Source organism: Thermobia domestica, chromosome 9 (assembly GCF_964235325.1).
Source record: "Thermobia domestica chromosome 9, izTheDome1.hap1.1, whole genome shotgun sequence".
Taxonomy (NCBI): Eukaryota; Metazoa; Arthropoda; class Insecta; order Zygentoma; family Lepismatidae; genus Thermobia; species Thermobia domestica.
The window spans coordinates 90,348,633-90,372,176 of NC_137462.1; the positions used below are offsets into that span (position 1 = coordinate 90,348,633).

The following is a 23,544-nucleotide window of genomic DNA, read 5'->3' on the forward strand; positions in this document are numbered from 1 at the left end:
GTCTAGGATTGATTCTGATTAAGTAACATACAGTTAGTACAGTTCATGTGATTTCATGTGTAAAAAGGGAAAACTCCTGACATTGATTTTCAGGCTGTAAAGTCGGGGCCATGGATAAGCGACTATTTTTCCTGGAAGAAGGAAAACTTTCCTCTACCCCCTGTGGCTTAGTAACCGCAAACTGCACTGGAGGTCGCGAAGGACTCAATAATGCCAAATTTCTAAACTGAATGAACTGGTTCCTCTCTGTTTTGAAGGTTTCCATTCCAGATTGTCATATGGGAACAGCAGAAGTAAAAACTTGTTTTTTAGTTCAACCTAGACACAACTTGCATTATGTTAGTATTCGAAAGTTTTCGATAAAGTGATATGTTTATTTATTGCCCGTAAAATATCTGTAGGGAAAATGAGCTAACCAAGTATCTCGTTTTTTAAAAACGGATTCTATTTTCTTCAGGATGACATTTTTTTAAAGGAAAAAAAAAAGTATGGAAAGGGAAAAATTTACGCACTTAAAAGGTAAATATTTATTCTCAATTTCTGCAAGAGCCTAACTTTTGGCGCTATAGTTTACAACTAAAGGCAGGTAGTAGGGTGATTTTCCTTTCTTCCCTTTATAGTTATCCGATTTTTGCAAGCCATAATAAAATGGATTACATATTTGTAAATTTAAGCATGATTTTTTTGAAGTTTATATATATATATATATATATATATATATATATAAGAAAGAAAGAAAGTATGTCTTACGTCTTCATCCACGATTGAGTAACAACACAAAAAGAAGTTAAAAGTTAAAACTTTTTTTTTTTTTTTTGTATTGTTTTGCAAATTAAAGAAACGAAGAGAAGGAAGTAAAAATCTTAGCTTGGAATGCTTTCTCAAAAATTTTCATTCCTTATAGAACGCTTCAATTTATTGTTTATGACCATCAATGTTTTTCACGGTTGTCAGTTGGTAAGTTGTAGTTCTCTGCTTTCCCTTGAGATTTTGTTCGAAGAGATTGTAGTATGCTGGTGGTTGGTGTCTACGTATTTTCTTGCTGATTGGAAATGTCTAATTTCTTTCGGCGGTACCAGATAATAAGCAACCTAGTCCTTCTGGCCAGAAAAGTCTAAGTAACAAATAAAAGAATCATGTACTTGGAAGTGAAGCAAAGCAGAGGAAGCAAAACATGAAAGTTTCAGAGGGATGAAGGTGGTCGAAAGGGGCTCAAACCCTAGCTACCCCTAGCTAGGGTCTGGTTTCGATATGAATATTGGTTAAGAAATCCGGGCGATATGTACCAGTATCTTTTTTAATTAATGCTAATTATTCAACACTTATCCCCACAAAGCATTTAATTTTCTTATTACTAAGTGCAAAAATTGGCGTACATTACTCTCAAAAGTCAAGGATATAAAATTACTTAAAAAACGAGAACATTTTCGAAAGAGAGGATAAAGAATTATTTGAGAATCGAGACAAGACGAGACTTCTTCAACCTTAACAAGACGTCTCCTCTCGTGGACAACACTAGTCAAGGCTGAGTTAAATAGTTTTTGCGCGTCCCAAACCAGTGACCTTACTTTAATCAAAGAAGATCACATATCGGAATAATATAAATAATTCTAAACAACATTTATTTAATATCACCAGTTTATTGGCTTCAATGATGAAACCATAGACCCAACCCACGTCACTAACCTTAGGATAGGTTTTCATGTAAGATACTTGCACTCAATTGAATTACATTGATTTCAATACAAAAGTAAAGTATTTACAGATATCATTTTCAACAGCTAGTTTTCAATTTTATTTTAAGTTTCGGTACTGACAGATTTATCAACCGAGTGCTAATCAAATTTGCAATTTTGCTGACATTTTTCACTAATCTTTGTTTCTAATTACCTGAGGATATTTCTTTAGTAAAACTAAAATTATAATATTATAGAAATTGACCCCATTTCCCCTTCTCAGGAACAGAATTTTAAAAAAAGAAAGAAAGAAAATCTGAGGGCGCGGCCTGTAATATTTTTTTAATGAGAAGTGTATGTGCTGAATTTTACGCCTTCTTAAGCGAATCCTCACATTCGGCATTTTCTAAACAAATAATCGGAAATTTGAATATTAATAGAAACCCCCTCTTTTCTCCTACAGGAGCGAAGTTTTTGCAATCATTGAAACGTGTTTTCTGTTAATTTTAATGAAGAATTTATCCCTTAGTTCCATCTTCTTAACTTCAAGAATCTATGATATATTCTATTTTTAGTAAAAAAAAAAAAAAAAAAAAAAAAAAAAATGAACTCTCTTTGTTTCCTATAGGACATATATTTTTAAAATTGTTTTATTAGCCCTTGCCTTTTGACAAAGGAATATTCTGTACAAATCCATGTTTCTATCTATAATAGTTTGAGTAAGGTATTGATGAGTAAGTCACTTTAGATATAATCTTTTTTTATTTTTTTAAATATAATAGTGTATATATCTTTTTAAAAACTCATAAATAATTCGTGTTCAGTTTTGGTATTTTCGCCCTATTTGAATTTTGTTGGCACTCGATCATAACATTTTTCTTAGATCACTTTTTATTACACAATTCACAAGTCAATACGTTTCTACTACGGTTTTCTCAATGGCTCTCTCTAGAAGAAAGAACATATAGTGTCCAGACATTTTCAACAAAAAATGTGACAACCTTGTCCCTCAGCACGTGCAGAAAACACTTTTGTGGTCACTTGTGGTCATTCTTGTGAAAGGAGCTGTTTCTTACGAAGGGTATGGGTAAGGGTCGCTTAACGGTGGCCGCGACTATATATGTTAATGGATTAGCTATTAACTCTTCGCGATTTTTCCTTTACGTTGTGTTTTATCATCGATACTAAGTGAGGGATGATGAATCAGTGGCTGGGCCAAAGGAGGGCCTGCGGGGTCCAGGTTCCCTTGCTCAAATTCTTGGCTCCCTTAGTCCCCCCCCCCCACACACACACACACACCGTGATACAGCTATAGGTCGACAAATAGTGAGCTGATAGTGGCCACAAGTAAAACTACTACCGAAACATGTCTCGACAACAGAGTTACCAGCTGCAGAATACCATATCATGCAATAGTCTGCGTTCCGAAGAAAACGCTCCAGGCTCGTTTTTTGTTTGTAGTACAGCAAGATCTAATTCATCGAAATCAGTAAGGTGCATGCATTGACCTCGCCATCTGAATGTTTCTTTTAACCTCTGTCCCTTATCTGGTTATCTTCTTTGTTTTTGATAAAGAACCAGAAAAAAAAAAGCAAAAACAGTCGACATTCTCATTCGCTTCGATGTTGAAAGGTATACTAAAATAAGAGATGCTTACTTACAAATAGCATGCACTGCAGTAAAACATTACACTTGTGTTGGACGAAAGAAGTCTTCGTACACTAAGTAATTAATTTCCATCGATTATGGTGGAATAGAACAAATGCATAGCATTCATTAAATAATTTGGCATTATTATTATCAAATAATATCGAGCCGTCTTGTTTAATATACAGTAAAAGATGAGAGCAGAAGTTTTATTATTTTTGTCATTCCCTCTGCTGTTCACATCCCAATCGTTCGAGAAAATTAAGATACTAAATACTACCAACACCTACTATTTGCTACTGATACTGGTTCTCCTTCTCGACTACCTTCTGGTCTTGTCTCTAGTACGTCTAGTTTCCTAACGCTCTTGACCGTGGCAACTCAGTAGAAACCTTCTGCTGTGATGTTAACAAGCGATACTAGCGATCTCCAAGGAAAACGGAGTCAGCGCTTGGTGGACCTATACTACTAAGTAAAGCCTGGGGAAATGAGGCTAACAAAAATCAATGATTATAAATAAATCGTTCAGAAGTATTTTCTTTTAAACGATTTTAACTGTAGCTTAATCCCAAAACTTCTACTACTAGAGAAATTTATCACAGAACCAGTGCTACAATCTCCTGACTGTCAGGTATGATATCGAGATGATTCAACTTGGTCGCAGCAGTAATGCTATTTTGTGTAGAAGTGGTAGTTACTCTCGTGACCAGGTTGTATCATCCCGTTATCTGATGTGTAGTAATCAGGTGGGACTGGTCCACAAATATTCCATTCAGTAAGTTCAGTTAGTGAATACCCATTTTTATCACATATTTATATTTGTTCTCCGTCAAAATATGCATTTCTGAGAAAATTACATTGTAGGAATTATGCAGAGCAGTAAATCAATGGTGACATGAATTTACAACAGGATATACTAATTAATGCCCCTCTTTCAAATCTAATCTCAAAACTGACAATATTAATTTAGCATCTACTACAGGATAGTAGTACCTCAACTACATTGAATTTATTTTAAGGCTTTGAAACATCCGAGACTCAGAGCATAGAAATAAGGGAAATGAGTCGATAGTGCCATAAAAATTTCCTTAGTGACACCGAGGAAGAATTTTGGTAATCTCTTCAGTCGAAATATTTATCCACGAGGGATCGATCACACCATCTTCCGAATCTTAATCTGATGCTCTACCGCTGAGCTTTGGCCATTCGGTATAAGTGTGAAGTGTTTGTTTATTTGAATTCACGTCAAATTCTAGAAACCAGTGAAGATAAACAAACGAAAGAAAAATAAAGGCCACGTATAATTCTTTTGCTGTAAGGAGTCCCGATTGAAATGTCTGTTCTAACACTGTTTCATATTAGGGAAACAAAAACACATTTCCTCTTTCTGCTTCAAAGAGTGTTCACGTCATCATTTTAATAAAATAAAGGCACATTCATGACTCAGTTTTAGAGCTGAGCTCAAGCGTAATTGACCTACGGCCAGATCAAAGCAAGATATTGCAACCGGGACAGTTGCCCCGGGCGCCGGCAAACAAATCTCTGTGTTTATTGGCGTAGATGTAGATGAAAAGGCTGCTAATCGCAAAATTTGTCCTGGGCACCAAATGTCTAGTTTCGTCACTGATAGGCTACCATATTTTTAGAGCGTGAAATCGGGACATTTTTCTAAAATATTAAGAATACATGATAATTATTGGCAGTTTACTTTAAAGTGAAACTTAAGCTTCAAGAGCGAGGCTTAAAATTTAAAGTAGATTTGGACGGCAAATCAATGTCCTGTTAGAGTTCAGTTCCTGTTTCTGTGCGACGTTTGTCTCTTAAGAACATTTGTTCTTGTCCATCACTTTTTACTTTATTATTATTAATAATAATACAGTTTATCCACCAAATCAACTATTTACATTATTATGCAGTATTAAGTCAAGTTTAGAACTTGTAATATTTATTTACTTCCATCATTCCATCCGGCAAATTAGTGTGATCTGTACGAGAGGGATTTTTTTCGGGCTGGTAAAATTTGAGATGACTGCTGCCATGCTATAACTTTGAGTTTCGCCTTATCTCAAGTAGATGCAGACATGTCGGAAGGCTTGATTCTTGTAGATTCACTAGTTCAGATGCTGTTGAAAATGAGATCTGAAGAATATGACTCTCAACGAAGAACATTCGAACAAATTTATCAAGAATGTTTGTAGATATGCAAAGAAAATGGTCTCGAAATTCCAGAGCCGGAAACAGATAGAATATAGGGGTTCCTCGTGGAAATGAACTTGACATTCGCTATCGAAATATCACAAATTTATTTTGTATGAATCTTTTCCTTCATTGGAGGCAGAAAACGAAATTTCTAAAGATAATATACTAAGAGATATTTTTCTGCGTACTATTGATAAGGCAATCACTGAGACGGAAAGACGCTTTGGATCATATAGCAAAATCATTAGATCAATCACCACTCTACCTCCAAAAGTGAAAACTTTCTAAATTTCAACATTGTGGAGCCTATGGCCCAGTATTACGAAAGTGATCTGGAAATATGCAAATGTGAACTCAAAATCCTTCCAAACAAAATTAAGTTGCATCAGTAGCGTAGCCAGGATGTGTGTTTGGGGGCGGGGGGCAAGTGCTGTTATAGGCACATATAGAAAAATTACAAACAAAAAAATATATAAACATAAAAATATATAAAAAATTACAAACATCAAAGTACATTGTCGGACCTCTTTGGGGAGGCGGCCCCTCTGTCCCCCCCTTCCCTACGCCACTGAGTTGTATGAAGACGAGAGAAAACCAAAGTTGTTTCCTTGATGCATTTCGTTGCTCTTTGCGTCTACAAAAACGCATTCCTAGAAACCTACAAGCTAGATATAATCTCTGTGACTATATTAGTTTCTAGTGCTCTATGTGAAAGGCCATTTTCATGTTTGAAAAGATTAAAGACATATAGGCAATTCAGTGAGTGATGATAGGTTGAAAAACTTAAGATTATTTTATATTGAAGAAAACTATTAAATCGTTAGATCTTGAAGAAGTTGATGATAAGTTTGTTGCTGCTCACAAGAATAGAAAGATCCTCTTTTAAATAGAGGCATGAACCTATAAGTTATTTTCTATACCTGTAAAATTGTATTTCTCTGCTTCCACCTAAATCAACCGGCCACACATATTTATTTATTTATTTATTTATTTATCAACACAACAGGCATTACTGCCCAATTACAGTGTCCACATATGAACTTAAATACATAATGTTACAGTATAACATAAAACTTGAATACCAATATATATATAATGAATCTGATGCTTGAACACAGAATACTAAATTAAAATAATACATTTTACTTTTTTACAAAACATACAATACTAGTTTTTTTAATGATTTTTCTGAACAATGAAATATGTCTACATCTTCGTAATCTTTAATGATTTTATTGTATGTAGCACAAATTCTCCATGTAGGTGACATATTCAGTGGCACTCCATGCACCATCAGTTGCATCAGGAGCCCTCTATCTAATAGTTACATGAAAGGCAATAACGATTTGATGACATGAGATGCAAGTAGCTGGGTACAACATTACACTTTTAAACTTTCGTCAAAGACGATTCGATACTTGGGTTCAGCAAGGGCACAAATGCGACACCTAAGAGGGAACAGTTGAAAATTTACACCTACTTTTGCATACTTTTCGTTATAATTCTGGTACATAAGAGCAACAGGCAGTTAAATAAAGCTGTGAAAGAAGTCCTAAAGTAAACTACATTACCTAAAGTATTAGTCTTTTCGCATTATTTAATTTTATTGTAAAAACTTTATTTTATTTATGAGTAATAAAACAAATTTTCTTTTTGATGTGGTTGTAGGTCCGGTGCAACTTACGTTGTACGTACTGTCAGATAGTTATGTGGGCCTCGATGTCCAATGTGACATCTTATTGGATGTGAGACCTTATTTTGGAGTTGAACGTACACCAGTGGTGTATGAAAGGAAGAAGATACGCGTTCCTCATACGCGAACAGTGGCATTTGAAGAAGAGGAAAGTTGGGACTAAGCGTCCCTTGTTTGTTTACTTAGAACAGATTAATTTCTTTATATGTTTGTACGAGTTTATAATAAAAGAGTATGAAAAGAAAATAATGTTTGTTTTGAATTTATATAATCACCACTGTTTATAAAGTACAAATAAAATTTCTTTTACAGTTTTAGGGAAAAATCAGATGTTATTTTCAACGTATCTTTTTTTTCTCTCATTTATACGTATTAGATTTTACTATAAATATATATTATTTATACCTAGGTGTTTTTGCGGGAATCAAAGGTACAACTCTCACCTCTGGTGAATGTGTTTCCTTGTATGATCCCAGCTAGAATAGTACCAGGTGAACTTCGTGTGAGCAAACACCATATGCGTGGGTTTTCACCTGGTTCTCCCGTTCTTTCTCACTTTCTTCATTCCACCATTTTATTCATTATCATCATTGCTTTCTTAGCCTCGCTGCATAATCGTGGAATGTTAAACTATAAACGTACCCTAGATCTTTTCATTATATTAGAGGTCTAGTGTTTATGTATACATTAGAAAGTAATACAACGAAACTTCTGAACAGGACACCGAAAGAACACGAATATTTGTGTGTAAATGAGAGGTATCCGTTAATTTAGATTACTCTAGCTCGTAGTAATTTTATGCAGTACATTTGTTATAGGCCTAATTGGAAATCGGAATACTGTAATGAAGTGTTCCAAGTGCAAGGAGAACGAAGGGAAAATTCCTCACTGTGTAAAGAAACAGAAGTATTCCTCGTACATGTTTATTTTTGGTACGCCACTAGGAAGAATTGTTGAAAAATTATAATTCTTTCACTATTTTCCTTCTTAATATACCGTAAAAGGTTTCGACTGCGAGACATGAAAATATCTCACTTGATAGATAAAATTCAAGCGGGTCACCAGAAATAATTGTTGAAGAATTACAGTTATTTTACGATTTGCGCCTAAATAGGGCTTTTGTATGTGGAGCATAAAACTACAGTGCAAAAGCACAAACCAACCTGTGCTAGGTGGCCACTAAAAATAACGAATGCTATCTAACCGAGTTAGGGCAGGGCGAAGCTGGTGGGCCCGCGCGGGGGTACCTCCGAAGGGATTGGTACTACGTTTCGGGCTTTTCACCAAGGATGCTACAACTGCCGTTGCCGTTCCCTCATCCGTTGAAGTCTTGGGGCGTCCACTGCGTTGTTTGTCGTATACGGATCCAGAAACTTAACATTTCTGCAAAATACGCGACATTGTGGTATGTGCAATGTTGTCATCTTTTGGATGCCGGACATTGAAGTCATCTGCGATGGCTCTGGTACTACGTTCTCACTGATGAGAAAAATTTCAATCATTTCTTGGCGGGTGAGAGCCTTGTTACATCACTTGAAAAAATAAATTAACCCATTACATGATAGAATATGCCATATTTACACAAAATTTCAAGAACAGTGATTGGCCAAGGGCCAACTTTCAGAACCGGTCATCAAACCAGACCGGTAGGTGCAGACAGTCCAGGGGCTATACTTTGAATGTTAACCTGCTTTCATTGTTCTGTAATAAATGCAGGTATGTTGTGTACCAGAATATTGCATGACTTATGACATATCCTTGTAGCAGTGGCATCTCGTAATATAATTTTTCAGTAGTTCACAGTTTCGTAAGAAAATTCTAATGCTGGGATTCTTTCAATATTCTAAATAAGTAAAACAATAAAAATAATAAAGGAAACATATACGTAGTAACAAATGCCCCGGGCCAGGTGGACCCCCGGGTGGGTGCGCCCCTCGTCCTCACGTTAGCTAAATTCAGCATAGTATTAATGTCTTTCTTACAGTTCTCATGCGTCTTTGCTTTTTCAATCAAATGTCCCAAGAATATTACATCTTTGAAGTCCAGTGCTAATTCCCTTTAAACAACAGACAAAGAAAGCAAAACAATAATAATTTCATTTCATAATCTGTCAGCGACTTATTGCTTTAAGTCAATTGTGAAATTTCGATGTGTGAGTTTAGTTTCTACCTTCTAATCATATTAACTTTGGTCAAATATGTCTGTCCTAACTTCTTTCTAATCTTTCACAATCTGTCAATGCACTAAATGATATACTGTAGTTTGCAGTCGCTTATTATAATTTCCTACACAATAGGGTAATGATAAGATTTTTTGTACAAGAAATTTTCCGAAAAATGCTACCTGTCACACAGGCCTTAGACTCACTAGTATTAAGATCGTATTTTGAGAAACTTAACATTAGAAACCTAAGAAGAATATAGTGTAGGATATACGGTGTATACTTACCTAATAATTTTATATATATATATATATATATATATATATATATATATATATATATATATATATATATATATATATATATATATAATTCAGTATATATTTACTTAGAGATTTAATCGAGGTATAAAGGTGGGTGTAAGCTATATTTTTGAAAACGGTCGAGCGTATATCTACCAAAACTTCTAGCAATACATAATAGAAACCTATGAAGAAAAAATAATAAATATTAGCAAATACGTTTATAGGTAAATCAGTGTACCACAACACATTTACATTCTTGCCACTTTCAAATACATTGAGAGAATCATGAATCTCAGCGCATCAAGTACAATCTCCGTTAGAAGTCATAGCTGAACGTACGTACTGCAAATAACAATACCGGTACTTGTTTTTGATATTTCGCATGTCTTAAAGAATGTTGAAATAGAGAAATCAGTTTCAAAATTTCCTTCAACTTCTCACAATATAGCAGATAAGATTTTATCATTGTAGCAATGTTACACAATACGATTTCATAAGCTATTCACTTTTCTTACTAACATTCAATTTATTTAGATATGAAAACCGCACCTGAAAGAAAACTCGGAGGTTATACGTATTAATAAAAATATTTGAAAATAAGTTGAAATGCAGTTTTATTTTGCGTTAACTTAGGAGCCTCTGGGGAAGGGTTCTACTCCCTTACCCTTCGATACAACCTCAGAAAGCCGTAATTTTGTTTGTTACATTAATTTATTATATGAAATTGAGACAAAAAGAAATGCAGATAACTGATTTGGAGAAAGAGTTATAAACTACTATATCCTTCTGTTTCCAGTTGCAAAAGTTATTCTTTAATTCTGTTTAAATCGCTACATTACTGCAAATTAGTCAGCACCATTGCTCATCCAAATCTTTTGAACTTCGGGAGACGACAGTTCCTCCGCTCCGCTAACCCTTCTGTACAGTAGCGTAGCCAGGATGTGTGTTTGGGGGGGGGGGGGCAAGTGCTGTTATAGGCACATATAGAAAAATTACAAACATAAAAATATATAAAAAATTACAAACATCAAAGTACCAAAGTACATTGTCGGACCTCTTTGGGGGGGGCCCGGCCCCTCCGGCTCCCCCCCTTCCCTACGCCACTGCTTCTGTACTATACACAGAGAAGCGTATCACGCTTGTAGCCCTTTTGCGAACGTAGTGTGATGATAGAATCTATAGCCAAGGGGAAAAGCAAACGGAGAGTGTATTTAAAATTTAAAGAAAACTCCTGATGACTAATTTTACGGAAAGAAAATAAAGAAATGACACGATAAGGAACAATAAATAACGCACAATATTTTGTGATTCACGTGCTCTTGTGAACTGCATAAGGTGACGCCACTGCCTTGTAGTAACATTAACATTTTTAAACCACATTCCAAGAAATCCATATTAAACTATTAGTACTGTACCATTTTTGTTATTCACAATAAATTTGCTAATTTTTTTCGGTGTAAATACACCTGTGCAATTGTCATTCAGAAATTTGTTTCTATAAATTGAATTTTTTTCTGTATTTACTCTCTAGCAATAAATTCCCACTTTCGATATACCCTAATAATTTAGTAAAATCCAGTTAGTTTGAGGGAACACAACAGACCATTAATTTATTTGCTGGTGATTTGGTATGAGGATCAAAATCAAAAGACGAAAAACTCTCAACACAGTTGTTCAGTTATACAATTTGCCCTTTTTTCACTTTTATAGAAAACTTGACCTTGAATGATGGAAGTTCTTATGAATTCAGTTTTGATAATGTAAGAATTACAAAATATTTATAATTAAACATGCCGTTAAAAGACGTTCCAATTGATAGATCTGAATAACCCGTACAAAATAATGTGAGGAGTGTAATTTTTTATGCGTAGATTTTGAGATCAACATAAAGTAAATTTTATGTCGTTAAGTGCCAGCCAGCACACATATTATTTATGTAATGTTTAGTATATGTAAAAGGTACCCGTGTTAACTAACAGATTGTATCTATCTTTTGTTTGTCTTGCATAACAATGACAAACACATCCAACAATGACGCACGTACTGTAGGATACACTGTAGGACGTAAATTTTTAGTCAAATTTATGTCGATGAACATTGAAATCCAGATGTTACTGCATTTAGTACTTTTTCTGACCGACAGATGGCAATGGAAGTCAGATTTGCGGCTCATCACTTAAACCTATACATGAACACTGATTATGTCTGGCATTTGCGAACAACCATAACAATATTATCGAGAGTAAGACAGGTGAGGGTAGTGGCGTACGTAGAACTTCATCAAGCTGTGGGCTTAGCCCTTTTAGATTCCAGCTTTTTAGGTGAATTACAGATTTTCAGTCAAGCGGCTACAGCATCATCCCTATTTTTCGTACGATCATGGTTCAAACCTTTTTTTTTTTTTTTTCCACAATAGAGCAACCTTTCAAATGGTATCATTCACATTTCCCTATCATGTTCCTGAAGCTGAAAATTTTGAGAGAAATCGGAATTTTTCTCTGAAAATGTATGTTTTTAATTTTGAGCCCTTCAAGCCCCCTGTGTTAACGCAGAGACCTGAAAATTTACTGAAAAATACTACGGGATGTACAGTCCGCAGCAAAAAACCTGCAACATAAGCATGTAAGTTTACTGGAAAACTACGCCTAAAACGCAGGGAATCAAGATAACGTCTAAGTGGCACGAATTACGCCAGGGGAAACCTCGGCGTCCTCCTCTGCACACTTATTTTGGAGCAAATGACTTCGTCGTTTCACAATAAACTTACATGCTCATGTTGCAGGTTTTTTGCTGCGGACTGTACAAAATTTCAAGCTTCTATCTTGAATAGTAGGAGCGAGAAAAATATTTATCAATAATCCCCACAGTGCCTCAGATTACCGCAAAAGACCCTGATCTTAGGATAGAAAAAATATCCTGAGACATCTCTATTTATCCTATAGCATCCTGGTTCGCCCATCATTCTCTTCAGAATAGAACTCCCTTTCAAACGGTACCATTCACGTCTCCGTTATGTATCTGAGGCGGGAAAGTCACGAAGAAAGGTATTTTTTTTTTTTTTTTTTTGGTTAAATTATCCCCTTTTAAAACTTTTTGCCCCTCTGGTCTCGCCAGTGTTAACGTAGAGACCTGAAAAAATTGATAAATACTACTCGGTGGACTGAGTATTTGTGCAAAATTTCAATCTAGGGGCAAAAGTAACCCCGCCAAAAAAATAATAAAAGTAGGCCTAACAAAACATATTTTTAATGTTGAGACATCACCTATGTCTCAACGCAGAAAGGTGTGAAACCATACGTAATGTATTCTACGATGCCTGTAGGATTGGAAAAAAAACGAAGTAAAAAGCTTTATTGGTTCTTTTTTAATCGATAATGAAAACACTACTTTAGTACCTAAAAATGGGTACTAGAACTCCAAAGGGTTAAGCACTAAATATCAGTCCTTTCAGGACAAGCGTCATTTTTGTATATAGATAGGTATGTATATAATTGTGGGCCGCGGTGGCTCAGTGGTAGAGCGTACACCTGTGGTGCGTGGAGTCCCTGGTTCGATCCCAGCTCGCGCCATGTGGGCCTTGTGGTGGACAAACACCGTGTGCGTGGGTTTTCTCGGGATTCTCCCGCTTTCTTCATATCACCACTTCATTTATTTCTCATCATCACTGTCTCCTTTAGCCTACATGGCATAACCGTAAGACATAAAACTCAGTTCATTTTTCCATAAAATATTCCTTAAGTAGTGGGTTACGCCTCGAAAATCCCTTTTCGCACGCCACTGAACGAGAGAAATCGTTTTAAAATTTGATGTATTTTACCAGTATTTGACAAAGAAGAGATTAGTTAGCCAAAGAACATGTTTCTTTCTTACAGGGTACATCAAAATAGAATTGAGTAGGATGTAGACCTTACCAGAAAGTAATTGAGCACTTTCCCTACACATTCTCAAAGGCAGTTGCGTTGACATGTAATAATTGTTAGGGAGTTGACAGCGTTTATAACAGAGGTATCATAGTAGCTTATTTTACTACTACTACTATTAATAATAATTTTATGGAAGGTATGATTCATGAAATACGGAAAGAGGTAAATGACTTTCTACTTCAGCAAAAATTGCTGAACTGGCATGATGTTCTGGGAACCAAAGAAAAATTCGAGAATAGTACCCTCTCGAAATTGGATTGGTAAGGCTTACTTTTGTTTAAATGCATTTTAACATTGATATTCTCTTGAAGCAATGATGGATCGATGGAGGCGAACTCAACCCCCCACCCCCCCCAAGGGTGGTCCTTAATTTTTGATTTCTGAATTTCTTTGGACGAACCCCCAAAAATGGTTCCATATGGGACCAAATTAAGCCAGGAGAAAATTTAGCTCCATTGAATAATATTAAATGGTGCCTCAAGAGACCTAAAGTTTTGAAGCCGATTACAATACATAGCATATGGAAAAAACCTGGAATAAACTCTTGTAATTTAGAAACGGCTTAAGGGAATGCGAAGATATCCTGGATAGTGGAACTAGAGGAAGAAACACACCTACTGTTGTATAGTAGTGTCATAGCAGCCATCTTGAAGTCCGTCATCTTGGATTCTGGTCAAAATTTTCAAATTGGAAGAGGGTCATGTGACATTGTTTTGAGGTAGCGTTTCGCCAGAAGCACAAATCTGGCACTATTTTACTTGGCTTTAGTCGTATAAGAATTATTACCTGTGAAAAGATTTCTCTTTTTTACAGGTAATAATTCTTACACCACTAAAAGTAAAGATATGAGCTTGGCGCGAAAAAAACTAAAGGGATATGCACGGTTTCAAAAGAAAGAGGAACGCAAAAGAAAATTACACTTCTGAAAATGGTTTGTTAGAATTTTATACACCAAAAGACATGGAGGTAAGCATTTCAAGAAATGAAGGGGAAAACCCAGTTGAGTATGTTAGAGAAAATGTAAATATGGATGCGTGTGTGCGTCCGGACCCTGCAAGAGACGTAAAAGGGGAAAAACTAATTTTATTACGCCTACTCCAAGACAGGTTCTTGATCTATACAAGGTCACTGATAGAGCAACAATACATATTCTGACAGCGACGGCAGAAGTATTAGGCCATAATGTAGAGGAACTAGTAATAAATAGGTCTTCCATTCACCGATGCTGAGAGAAAATCCGTAGCAGAGTTTCACAGGACCACAAAAATAATTTCGGAGTGCATCAAGTGCGTTAGTTCGGTAATGGGACGGAAACTTACTGCCGAATTTAACTGGTAGAAAGACTGAACAGGTTATCAATAATTATTACAGATGGTCATGAGAGGCTAATTGGTATTCTCAGTTTGTCATTATCAAGAGGAGAACATATTGCTTCTACTACAGTTCATTAGCTTGAAGAATAGAATTTGGTAAAGTTCGTGCAGGCAGTTTGTTGTAACACTACTCCCTGCAATATGTGTCATGTCAACGGTGCCTGCATTCTGCTAGAGCAGAAGCTCCAAAACAATCTTCTATACCTAACTTGAAGACACTACATTTATGAATTGGTTTTAAAATGTGTATTTGCCAAGTGTTGTGTTTCGTTTGCATCTGGACTCGTTGTTCCCCTATTTAAGCGTTTTCAGAACGAGTGGTCTAAAATAGATTGTATCAACTTTATTCCAGGAATTGATGATGATGATGTAAGGAACAATATTTCCGATGTAAGAAATGAAGTGTTAAATTTTGCTATCAAGCTTGTAGAAGCAGGACACTGCATAGAAGATTACAGAGCATTTTTTAGAACTGACCATCATATTCTTGGGTGGCATACCTCCTCGAGGCGTTTTCTTCCGTTTACCTGGAGCAAGTCACCATGCAAGGTGGATGGGAAAAAGCTATCTATTATTTAAAAATACTTCTCTTTCGCCAATAATTTCGTTTAACGAAGCAAATAGAAACGGGTCTTCGGAGAGTATGCATTTTTCTGATATGACTATATGTGCAAGCTTGATTTAAATGTGATCAAGCATCCAATTCACCACTACAAGACCTGCAATTTTTGAAAGGTTTGTACAGTTATAGACAAATAGATACTAAGTTATCTGAAGTGATTCTTTCTAAATTTTCTCGGTATCTTTGGTACTTACCGGTACTCGGTACTCTGGAGGAATACGTAGCATTTTTTTTTTTTTTTAATGATGAAGTTAGGATAATGGAAAAAACATAAATTGGTTGAAAGAATTAAAAACTGTAAGGGGAAACCGGGAAGCAGCAAAGAGGCTTGATGCAAGAGGTGATACCATAAAAATTACTAAGGCCCGGATTTTTATGTTTTTACATATTTTTTCCTTTGTATGTACGCAGGTGAAAATATGAAATGTTCGCAAATTACGAAGTAGAGAGCCATATAAACCAAAATCACGTTACATATTTTTACATATTTTGAAGTCTGTTACATATTTTCCGTCTTCTGTACATATTTTTTACATAAATTCAGTTTCCTTGCTCCTTTTCGCTAATTTTCTTTAAATAATACGCAAATAAAAATAGGCCTATATATGGAACAATAACTCAAAAAGTACTTTATTTAATTATCTGTATTTTTTCTCACTTTGTTCAACCGATTTGCATTGCGGGAAAGCTGGGTTAAAACAAATCGTACACCCTACAATATGCAAAGAAACGTCGTCAGTTATCGCTTCCAACCCTGAAAAAATGTTTTTTATATATATATAAAGAAAGAAAACAATATAAGGATTCTTGTGATTATCGCCTTTGCAAGCAGACGCCACTCGGATATGTGCCGACGAAACATACTAAAACGCACACAGTTGACTGGCTTTTTTGTATGTGCATCCCCTACGAGTGTGGGTGAGAGGGAGGTGATTGGAGCGGCTAGGCTTTATCACTTGTTTCTTAAATCGAATAAAAAATCGCTTTTGTATGACTCGATGGCTACTTCGCCACTTCTTCCTTCAAACAAAGGGAAAAAAGATTCAGTTTCGCGACCGGTTTGTTAGTGTGCAGCTTGTGACCGAGTCAGTTTGTTTCTTGTTTTCAATGATGGCTTCCTCTTTAGCGTCAAAATTGGAATCGTGGATAGCTATGGATGACGTTTATACCACACACGGTAAAATTATATTTTGTCAAGTATTCGATAAGAAAGTGGGCTGTTCAATGAAGTCGCAATTGGACCAGAACACGAAAACAGTTATTCACATGAAAAACAAGGTGTTACAGCGTGCCATAAAGCAAAAACTTTTAACCCAAACAAAACCAGCATCTGAAAACAGCAGTGAATTTTACAAAGACCTTGCCAATGCGTTCATACCGTGGTATAAATTGCAAGTCCCACAGTTCGCATCCTTTTTGGGAAAATATTGCAAGAGACACATTCCTGACGAATCTACTATCCGCAAGAATTATTTGGATGTGTGCTATGAAGATACTATCAAACACATTCGAGCTGAAATTGGTGATTCGCGTATATGGTTTGCGGTGGATGAAACTACAGACGTATTAGGACGTTTCATTGCAAATCTGGTAGTAGGAAAGCTTGACCCTGATTCTCCATCACGACCATTTCTGATCTGTTCAAAAGTTTTGGACAAAACAAACCATTCCACAGTTGCACGTTTCGTAAATGATGGACTGCGAGTGTTGTTGCCAGAAAGTGTTCCTGCAGAAAAAGTGCTTCTGATGTGTTCTGATGCTGCGGCGTACATGTTAAGAGCTGCCGATGTGCTTAAAGTGTTCTACCCAAACCTCATTCATATGTGCTGTTTGGTCCATGGATTATATCATGTAACAGAGGAAGTGCGGAACAACTTCCCTGAAGTCAATGAGCTTGTGTCTTCTACTAAGAAAGTTTTTGTGAAAGCCCCTGGTCGTGCGCAGTGCTACAACAATATGCTACCAAATATGTCGCTACCACCGCACCCTGTACTGACACGGTGGGGCACCTGGATACAGGCTGTTAACTTCGACAATGAAAATTTTGATGCTGTAAAGTCAGTTGTCACCACATTTCCTGCAGAGTCAAGTGCAGTAGTACGTGATTCTCAAAGTGCGTTCAACAAACCTGTTGTTCAATGTTCACTAGCGTACATTGCAAGTAATTTCGGATGGATTGCAAATGTTAGCGAGAAGCTAGAAAAAAATCAATATTTTTTATGTTCAATAATGTGATTTTTAACTTTCTTGATACATATTTTCATTTGTTTCTCTTGAAAATTTGTACGTATCTGTAGGAAGTTATTACAGAAAGATGTTACAGTATATTTATTAGCTAAGAAAATAGCACAGACAAAATAAACACGAAAAAATATTTTTACATATTTTCATATTTTTAACATATTTCTTACATATTTCATTGATTTTTGCTACATATTTATGTACATATTTCGGTACTTTGTACTACATAAAAATCCGGGCCTTAAAAATTACTGTAAAAAGAAAAATCAGTAATTTTGTTACAACAAACAAATTTTTCTCAGAGAGATTTAAAATACTGAAAGAGTTTCTTGAGTGCGATCCGATTTCATGGTGAAATAACAATGACTATCTTCAAGGAAAGACAATAGTTAAATTTATCCATGTAACAAACGATGCAACAGAAAGGCGAGTGAAACTCATAGATTACAACAACGTTCGTAGGAAAAATGATGAGCATAAACAGTTTCTTTTGCAGATAGTGAAGACCCATAGACAATATTTTCCTAGATGTGACAAAAGCGAACTGTGTAGCAAATAAGATTGAAAACTTAGCATAAAGCTATTATATATATAAGGGATATTTCAATTTCTTCCAAATTACAATTTTTCTTTTTCCTCATAATGGTCTATGAATCATCTTGATGGGAAACCTTATTTGTAGTTCATGGAGAAACAAAGATTTAACTTTCTCTAGCAGTTAGTTTCCAATTTATGTAAAATACTTCCAAAATTCTTACAAATCTGTGTAGTCCATAACTACAATAAAATAACATTACATCGAAGCATTTCGTTTCTCACACGTAATAACTCTTGCATGATTATTGGTAGCGCAAAAATAATGCCACGTTTGTGCTTCTGAGAAAACGCTACCTAAAAACGATATGTCACATGACCCTCTTCCTATTTGAAAATTTTGACCTGAATTCAAGATGGCCGCTATGACAATGCTATACAAGATTAGGTTGGTCTCTTCCTCTAGTTCCATTATCCAGGGTATCTTCCCATTCCCTTAAGCCTTTTTTAAATTACAAGAGTTTATTCCAAATTTTCCCCATATAAAATCATTCAATCGGTCTAATTTTTCTCCTGGCTTAATTTGGTCCCATATGGAACCATTTTAGGGGGTTCATCCAAGGAAATTCCTTAATTTATTTTTTCCCATATAAATAAGGACCACCCTAATATATATATACTCTGCGTGTCGGAATTCTTAGAAAACCGTTTTCTCCGTCCGACAGGTGAGAGAGCGAAAACGGTAAGAGATAGCAAGAAGCCTTTTTTTTTTTCAATCGATTCAGTGTCCCAAGAATAGGTTCTGTCTCTTCCATTAACCCTCTGTTCAAGCCGGAAGTGGTTCAAATTAGTGATTTCCAGTTTTAAGGTTTATCACAATAAAACGAAAATTGTAACATAGCGAGAAGCTGTTTTTCTTGCAAACGATTTAGCGTCCCAAGATAATATATCATGACTATCCGCAACACACTATCAAATTTACTAGTACTTCTGGTTTCATTACTGATTTCCATAGAGCAAAAAGTGGTAAGAGATATCGAGATTTGCGTTTTTGCAATCGATTCAGTTTTTCTGGTAAGAATGTCTTGTAGAATATGAAGCACGGTTGAATGTATGACATACGGCTGCGTCCGCTGTTGACTTACAGTCCAAGCGGTAAAGCAACTTGTTGAGTTGTGATGATGTTCTCAAAAGATCCCCGCTGGTAGATCCCTAAATTTGAATTATCTTTTCAGTCTTTCGAGATAGAGTACTCTGTTGAACGGTAATTTCGAAGCTGAGATTTCAAAATTTTTCTTTCTTCGGAGTATTACGTATACAGTGATGTAAAATTTTGGAATACTGGGTGAAGTAAAAACCTGCTATAATTAATTTATTTACTAGATGTTGATGTAAAAAGAATTCCATGAATCTTCCTTTAAAAATGTTCTCCACAAACAACAGTGAGGTATGTTTCTAGATTATTTGAACGTACAAATTTTCAGTTTTTATAGTCACTGATTGTTTATCTTCGTATTTCGAATTAGATTTTAATGCTTATTTTTTTAATTATAAGTGTCTATGTCCCAGGCTATTTCCGTGTGTTTAGTACCTGAAAATCCGGTCTATATTGATAAACCATTTCGTAGTGCAACCTACGTAAAATTAATCGATTTAGATACAATATAGCGTATCTTTTCTTGAAGATTTCCTGATTTCTTCCATTGTTTATGATTAAAATCTGTTACGGGTAAAGTGGGATAACTTTCCAAATTTAAGAGTTTCTTTATTTAAGTAATATGATTGTTTTTTTTTGTTTTTTTTTGTTTTTGTTTTTTTTAAAACAATTTTGACATAATATGGTGTACATTTTCTTTGGTGGTTCCCAATCATCCACATTTCTCGAAACCGAAATCTGTCTGTATGAAGAGGTCAATTTACTCCCTGATTTAAGAAAATGAATCTCTATGATAATTTTTGTAAAAATTATGATGAAATATGAAGCTTCCGAATCATACCCACGCATGGAGCTATGAGGGAATGCTTTATTCAATCAGCACAAGAGAAAAAGAAATCCTCAATAGACGGCCGAAGATATCAAATAGGTTATGTTATGATTCGAGATAGATACCGGAATAGCTTGAAGAATGCGAAGACCCTTTCTGAGGCCGACATTTGCTCTGATCATAACCTTGTGCTGGCCGAAATAAATATTCAACAGAAAAATGTAGGCAGAAAAAAAGTAGGCAACAAGATGTTGAAATACTAAAAAGGTAAAAAAAAAAAGGGGGGGTAAAGTAAGAAATCTTTTCGTTCAAAAATTTGAAGAAAGAGTAAATGGTAGGTGTAGGTAGTAACTGACATTGGGCGTGAAAAAACGGCTAAGAAACCATGGGTTACAGAACAGATATTACAAAGAAAATGAAGGAAAGAAGGGCATGGGAACAGGTTAATAAAGAAGAGGGCACGAAATTAATGAGTTATGGACAGAGCAAAGGAAGAATTTTAAAAAGAAAATGCTAGGAATTAGAAGAATTAGAAAGAGTTGGGGGACATGAGGAAATGTACAAGGAGGCGAAATCCATGGAACATCGGAGGAAACAGAGGTATTACGATGGCAGTAGAAAATAAGAATGGTTAAATAGTCATCGAAAGAAGCGAAGTCTTAAGAAGATGGAAAGAATATGTTGAGGATTTGTATGAGAGTTACGAAAGATTTAGTATTCTTCGGGATTAGTTTGAGAAAGATATATCTGAGACTAGGAATGGATAGGGAACCGAGATGGATAATATACCAATCGAATTCATTAAGAATATGGGAGACAGGAGAGAATTGTTCCGACTTTGCAAAGAAATATATGAAACAGGATGGCCAAAATATTTACTGAAAACAATCATGATACCATGAATAAATCGTACCCAAGGAGATGTGAGGATTATAGAACTATTAATCTCACATCGCATATAACCAGGGTTGGCAAATATTAAGTGACCAGGATAGCAGTGCGGTTTGGGGAGGATGGCGCTGCTGTTGTGTTTACATCAGTTTCTTGGCAAGCGCGGTGGGACAGGGAAGCGGAGAGTTTTACTCTGCAGTGTATCCAACGGTTTTTAAAAGTTGCAGTTTGGATGTTACGCATAGCCTAATCTCTTTCCGCTTAATAAAGAACGTCGTAAGTTATGTGGTTGTAATGAACTATTCCTGCAGTAATGCAGATGTCTTGTGAATAGTGATATATGAATGGAAATTGCCAATTTAAGAACAACATAGCACAATTGACAACTCAGTGAGCTTCTGCCGTGTATTAAGCGGATTGTATAAAAATTGATTACGTTTGATTCGATGTCATTATAAAACAGGAGCAGCCTGTAAAACGCTGCTCGCTAGTTTGTTCGCAAGTTAATATGGAGGGTGTTTTTTTTTTTTCTTATTATTATTGTTATTGTTTGCTTGTTACTTAAGATGTTCTGCAAATAACTTCAATAACTTTTGAAACTGTTGGTCTTAACTTGAATCAGGGGCGGATCCAGGCTGAATGTTTGGGGGGCGGTCATTCCAAGTCAAATCAAGGTAAGAGTGTATTGCAAAAAAATAAATAAAATAAAGTAAAACAATTTTAGAAAAGGGGAAGTAGCTACTGTCTGCAATTTCTAGAACAGAAATGGCCACCTGCGATTTCGAAGGTGGACATTTTTTTTTTTTTTTTTTTTTTTTTAGCAAGAACGCCAATGTAAGTAATTTCTTGCAATTTATTGACTTGTGCAACGTAAAGCAAAATAAAAAGTAAGGCCTACCTATTTTAGGTTTAATTTTACATTTGTAATACAAAGGTGAAAATTCTTAGGTTTTATTTTTAAAGTAAAAAATATCCTATTCTGGGGGGGGGGAATTGCCCCGATTGTCCCGCCCCCTGGATCTGTCCCTGACTTGAGCATATGCGTGAAGTGGTTTATTACGAACAGGACAGAAAGAACTGTGATAGATTGATTACGAGTAATTCGGTTAGAAACACTGCTGCTTGTATTTTAGTTCCAAAACCGGCCGCCCGCACTCGTTCGCTGGTCAGGTAATACCTGGTTTTTATTGAAAAACAAACAAAAAAAAAAGTTTTTTTGTTTAAACCCTTTTGGGGGGGGGGGTGTTTAAACCAGTTTTTTTTTTTTGTTGTTGTTGTTGTTGTTGTTGTTGTTTAAATAATTTGCTCCATGTATTTATATTACATATAGACATAAATAAGTTTGTTTCGCCTTGGTGTTATTATGCAGCAACTAGGTTTTGCTGGAAGGGGTCACATAAGCGTAAAGCGGAATCCAAACCGCTTCTCGGCTTACATTCGAGAGAAATTATTCTCCATTTGGACTCAAAACCGGGACTATTGGCCACAAATGCGATGAGTCTGCCGACTTATTCACGAAGGACTCCTGATAAAAATACGTTGTACTGAACTTCACGTACTTGTCAATATAATTGTCAAGAGTCATTTCAGAAGGTCAAAAAGATAAACAGTTGCACAAATGAAAGCATTATACAGAATTATACAATATGGCGCTAAAATTCGTTGTACAAAAGCAGAGCGGTGATTCTTGAGAGTGAAACAAACAAAAAAGTTCCAATAGACATGGGCGAAAACCGCGTCGTTTACGTGTTATAGGCTGCCGAAAGGGTGGGAAAAGAAACTTTAAAGTTAAATATTGAACAAACTATTGAACTTAGACGTGGTGCGGCATGATGTCGTCAAAGGATCCTAACCTGCTCTATCCAAATTTTCAGTTTTGAGATTTGTGCAATGGCGGCGCAAAGGACTCCCCAAAGGACGTTAGGGATTCCCGCACATTTTATGACATAAGTGGAGTGGACAAGAGCATGTAAAAGACGTCTCATTGCCTGGAAATAATACTACGTGGCAGGTCAGTACTCATACACGAAGATGAAAAATGGCGAATGAGGTAATTATCACTGTGTGTGGTTGCATACCTCCTCAAAAAGTACTAGTAAAGACTTGTTCAAGAATTCACTGGAAACGTCAAGTCGCTACAGTGTAAATACTGTATGTACAGCACAAGCCGATCGGTAGCAGAAAATATAGAAATTTCGATTGCTGATCTGGTCATGATAAATGGCAACGCTTTTAACCCTTAAGGGATCCGATGGTACAATTTGTACCATACGGGTGTTTCATGGTACATTGCG

At 35.8% G+C, this 23,544-nt stretch overlaps 1 protein-coding gene and 1 non-coding gene across 5 annotated transcripts in view; both read left to right on the top strand.

The window, feature by feature from the left end:
* Positions 1-7,512, top strand: part of LOC145694845 (activating signal cointegrator 1 complex subunit 3-like) — a 204,185-nt gene extending 196,673 nt beyond the window's left edge. For 3 of the 4 annotated variants that reach the window (XM_081771531.1, XM_081771532.1, XM_081771533.1), the window contains one exon: positions 7,191-7,511. In XM_081771531.1, coding sequence (XP_081627657.1) covers positions 7,191-7,378 — 188 coding nt within the window. In that variant the 3' untranslated portion in view covers positions 7,379-7,511. Of the gene's footprint in view, positions 1-7,190 lie in introns of all 4 variants that reach the window. The other variant, XM_081771534.1, reaches the window with a different exon arrangement.
* A 5,665-nt stretch (positions 7,513-13,177) lies between these two features.
* On the top strand, positions 13,178-13,250 carry TRNAH-GUG (transfer RNA histidin (anticodon GUG)). The gene has a single exon. It is a non-coding gene; the product is annotated as a tRNA-His (tRNA).
* Positions 13,251-23,544: the final 10,294 nt, after the last annotated feature.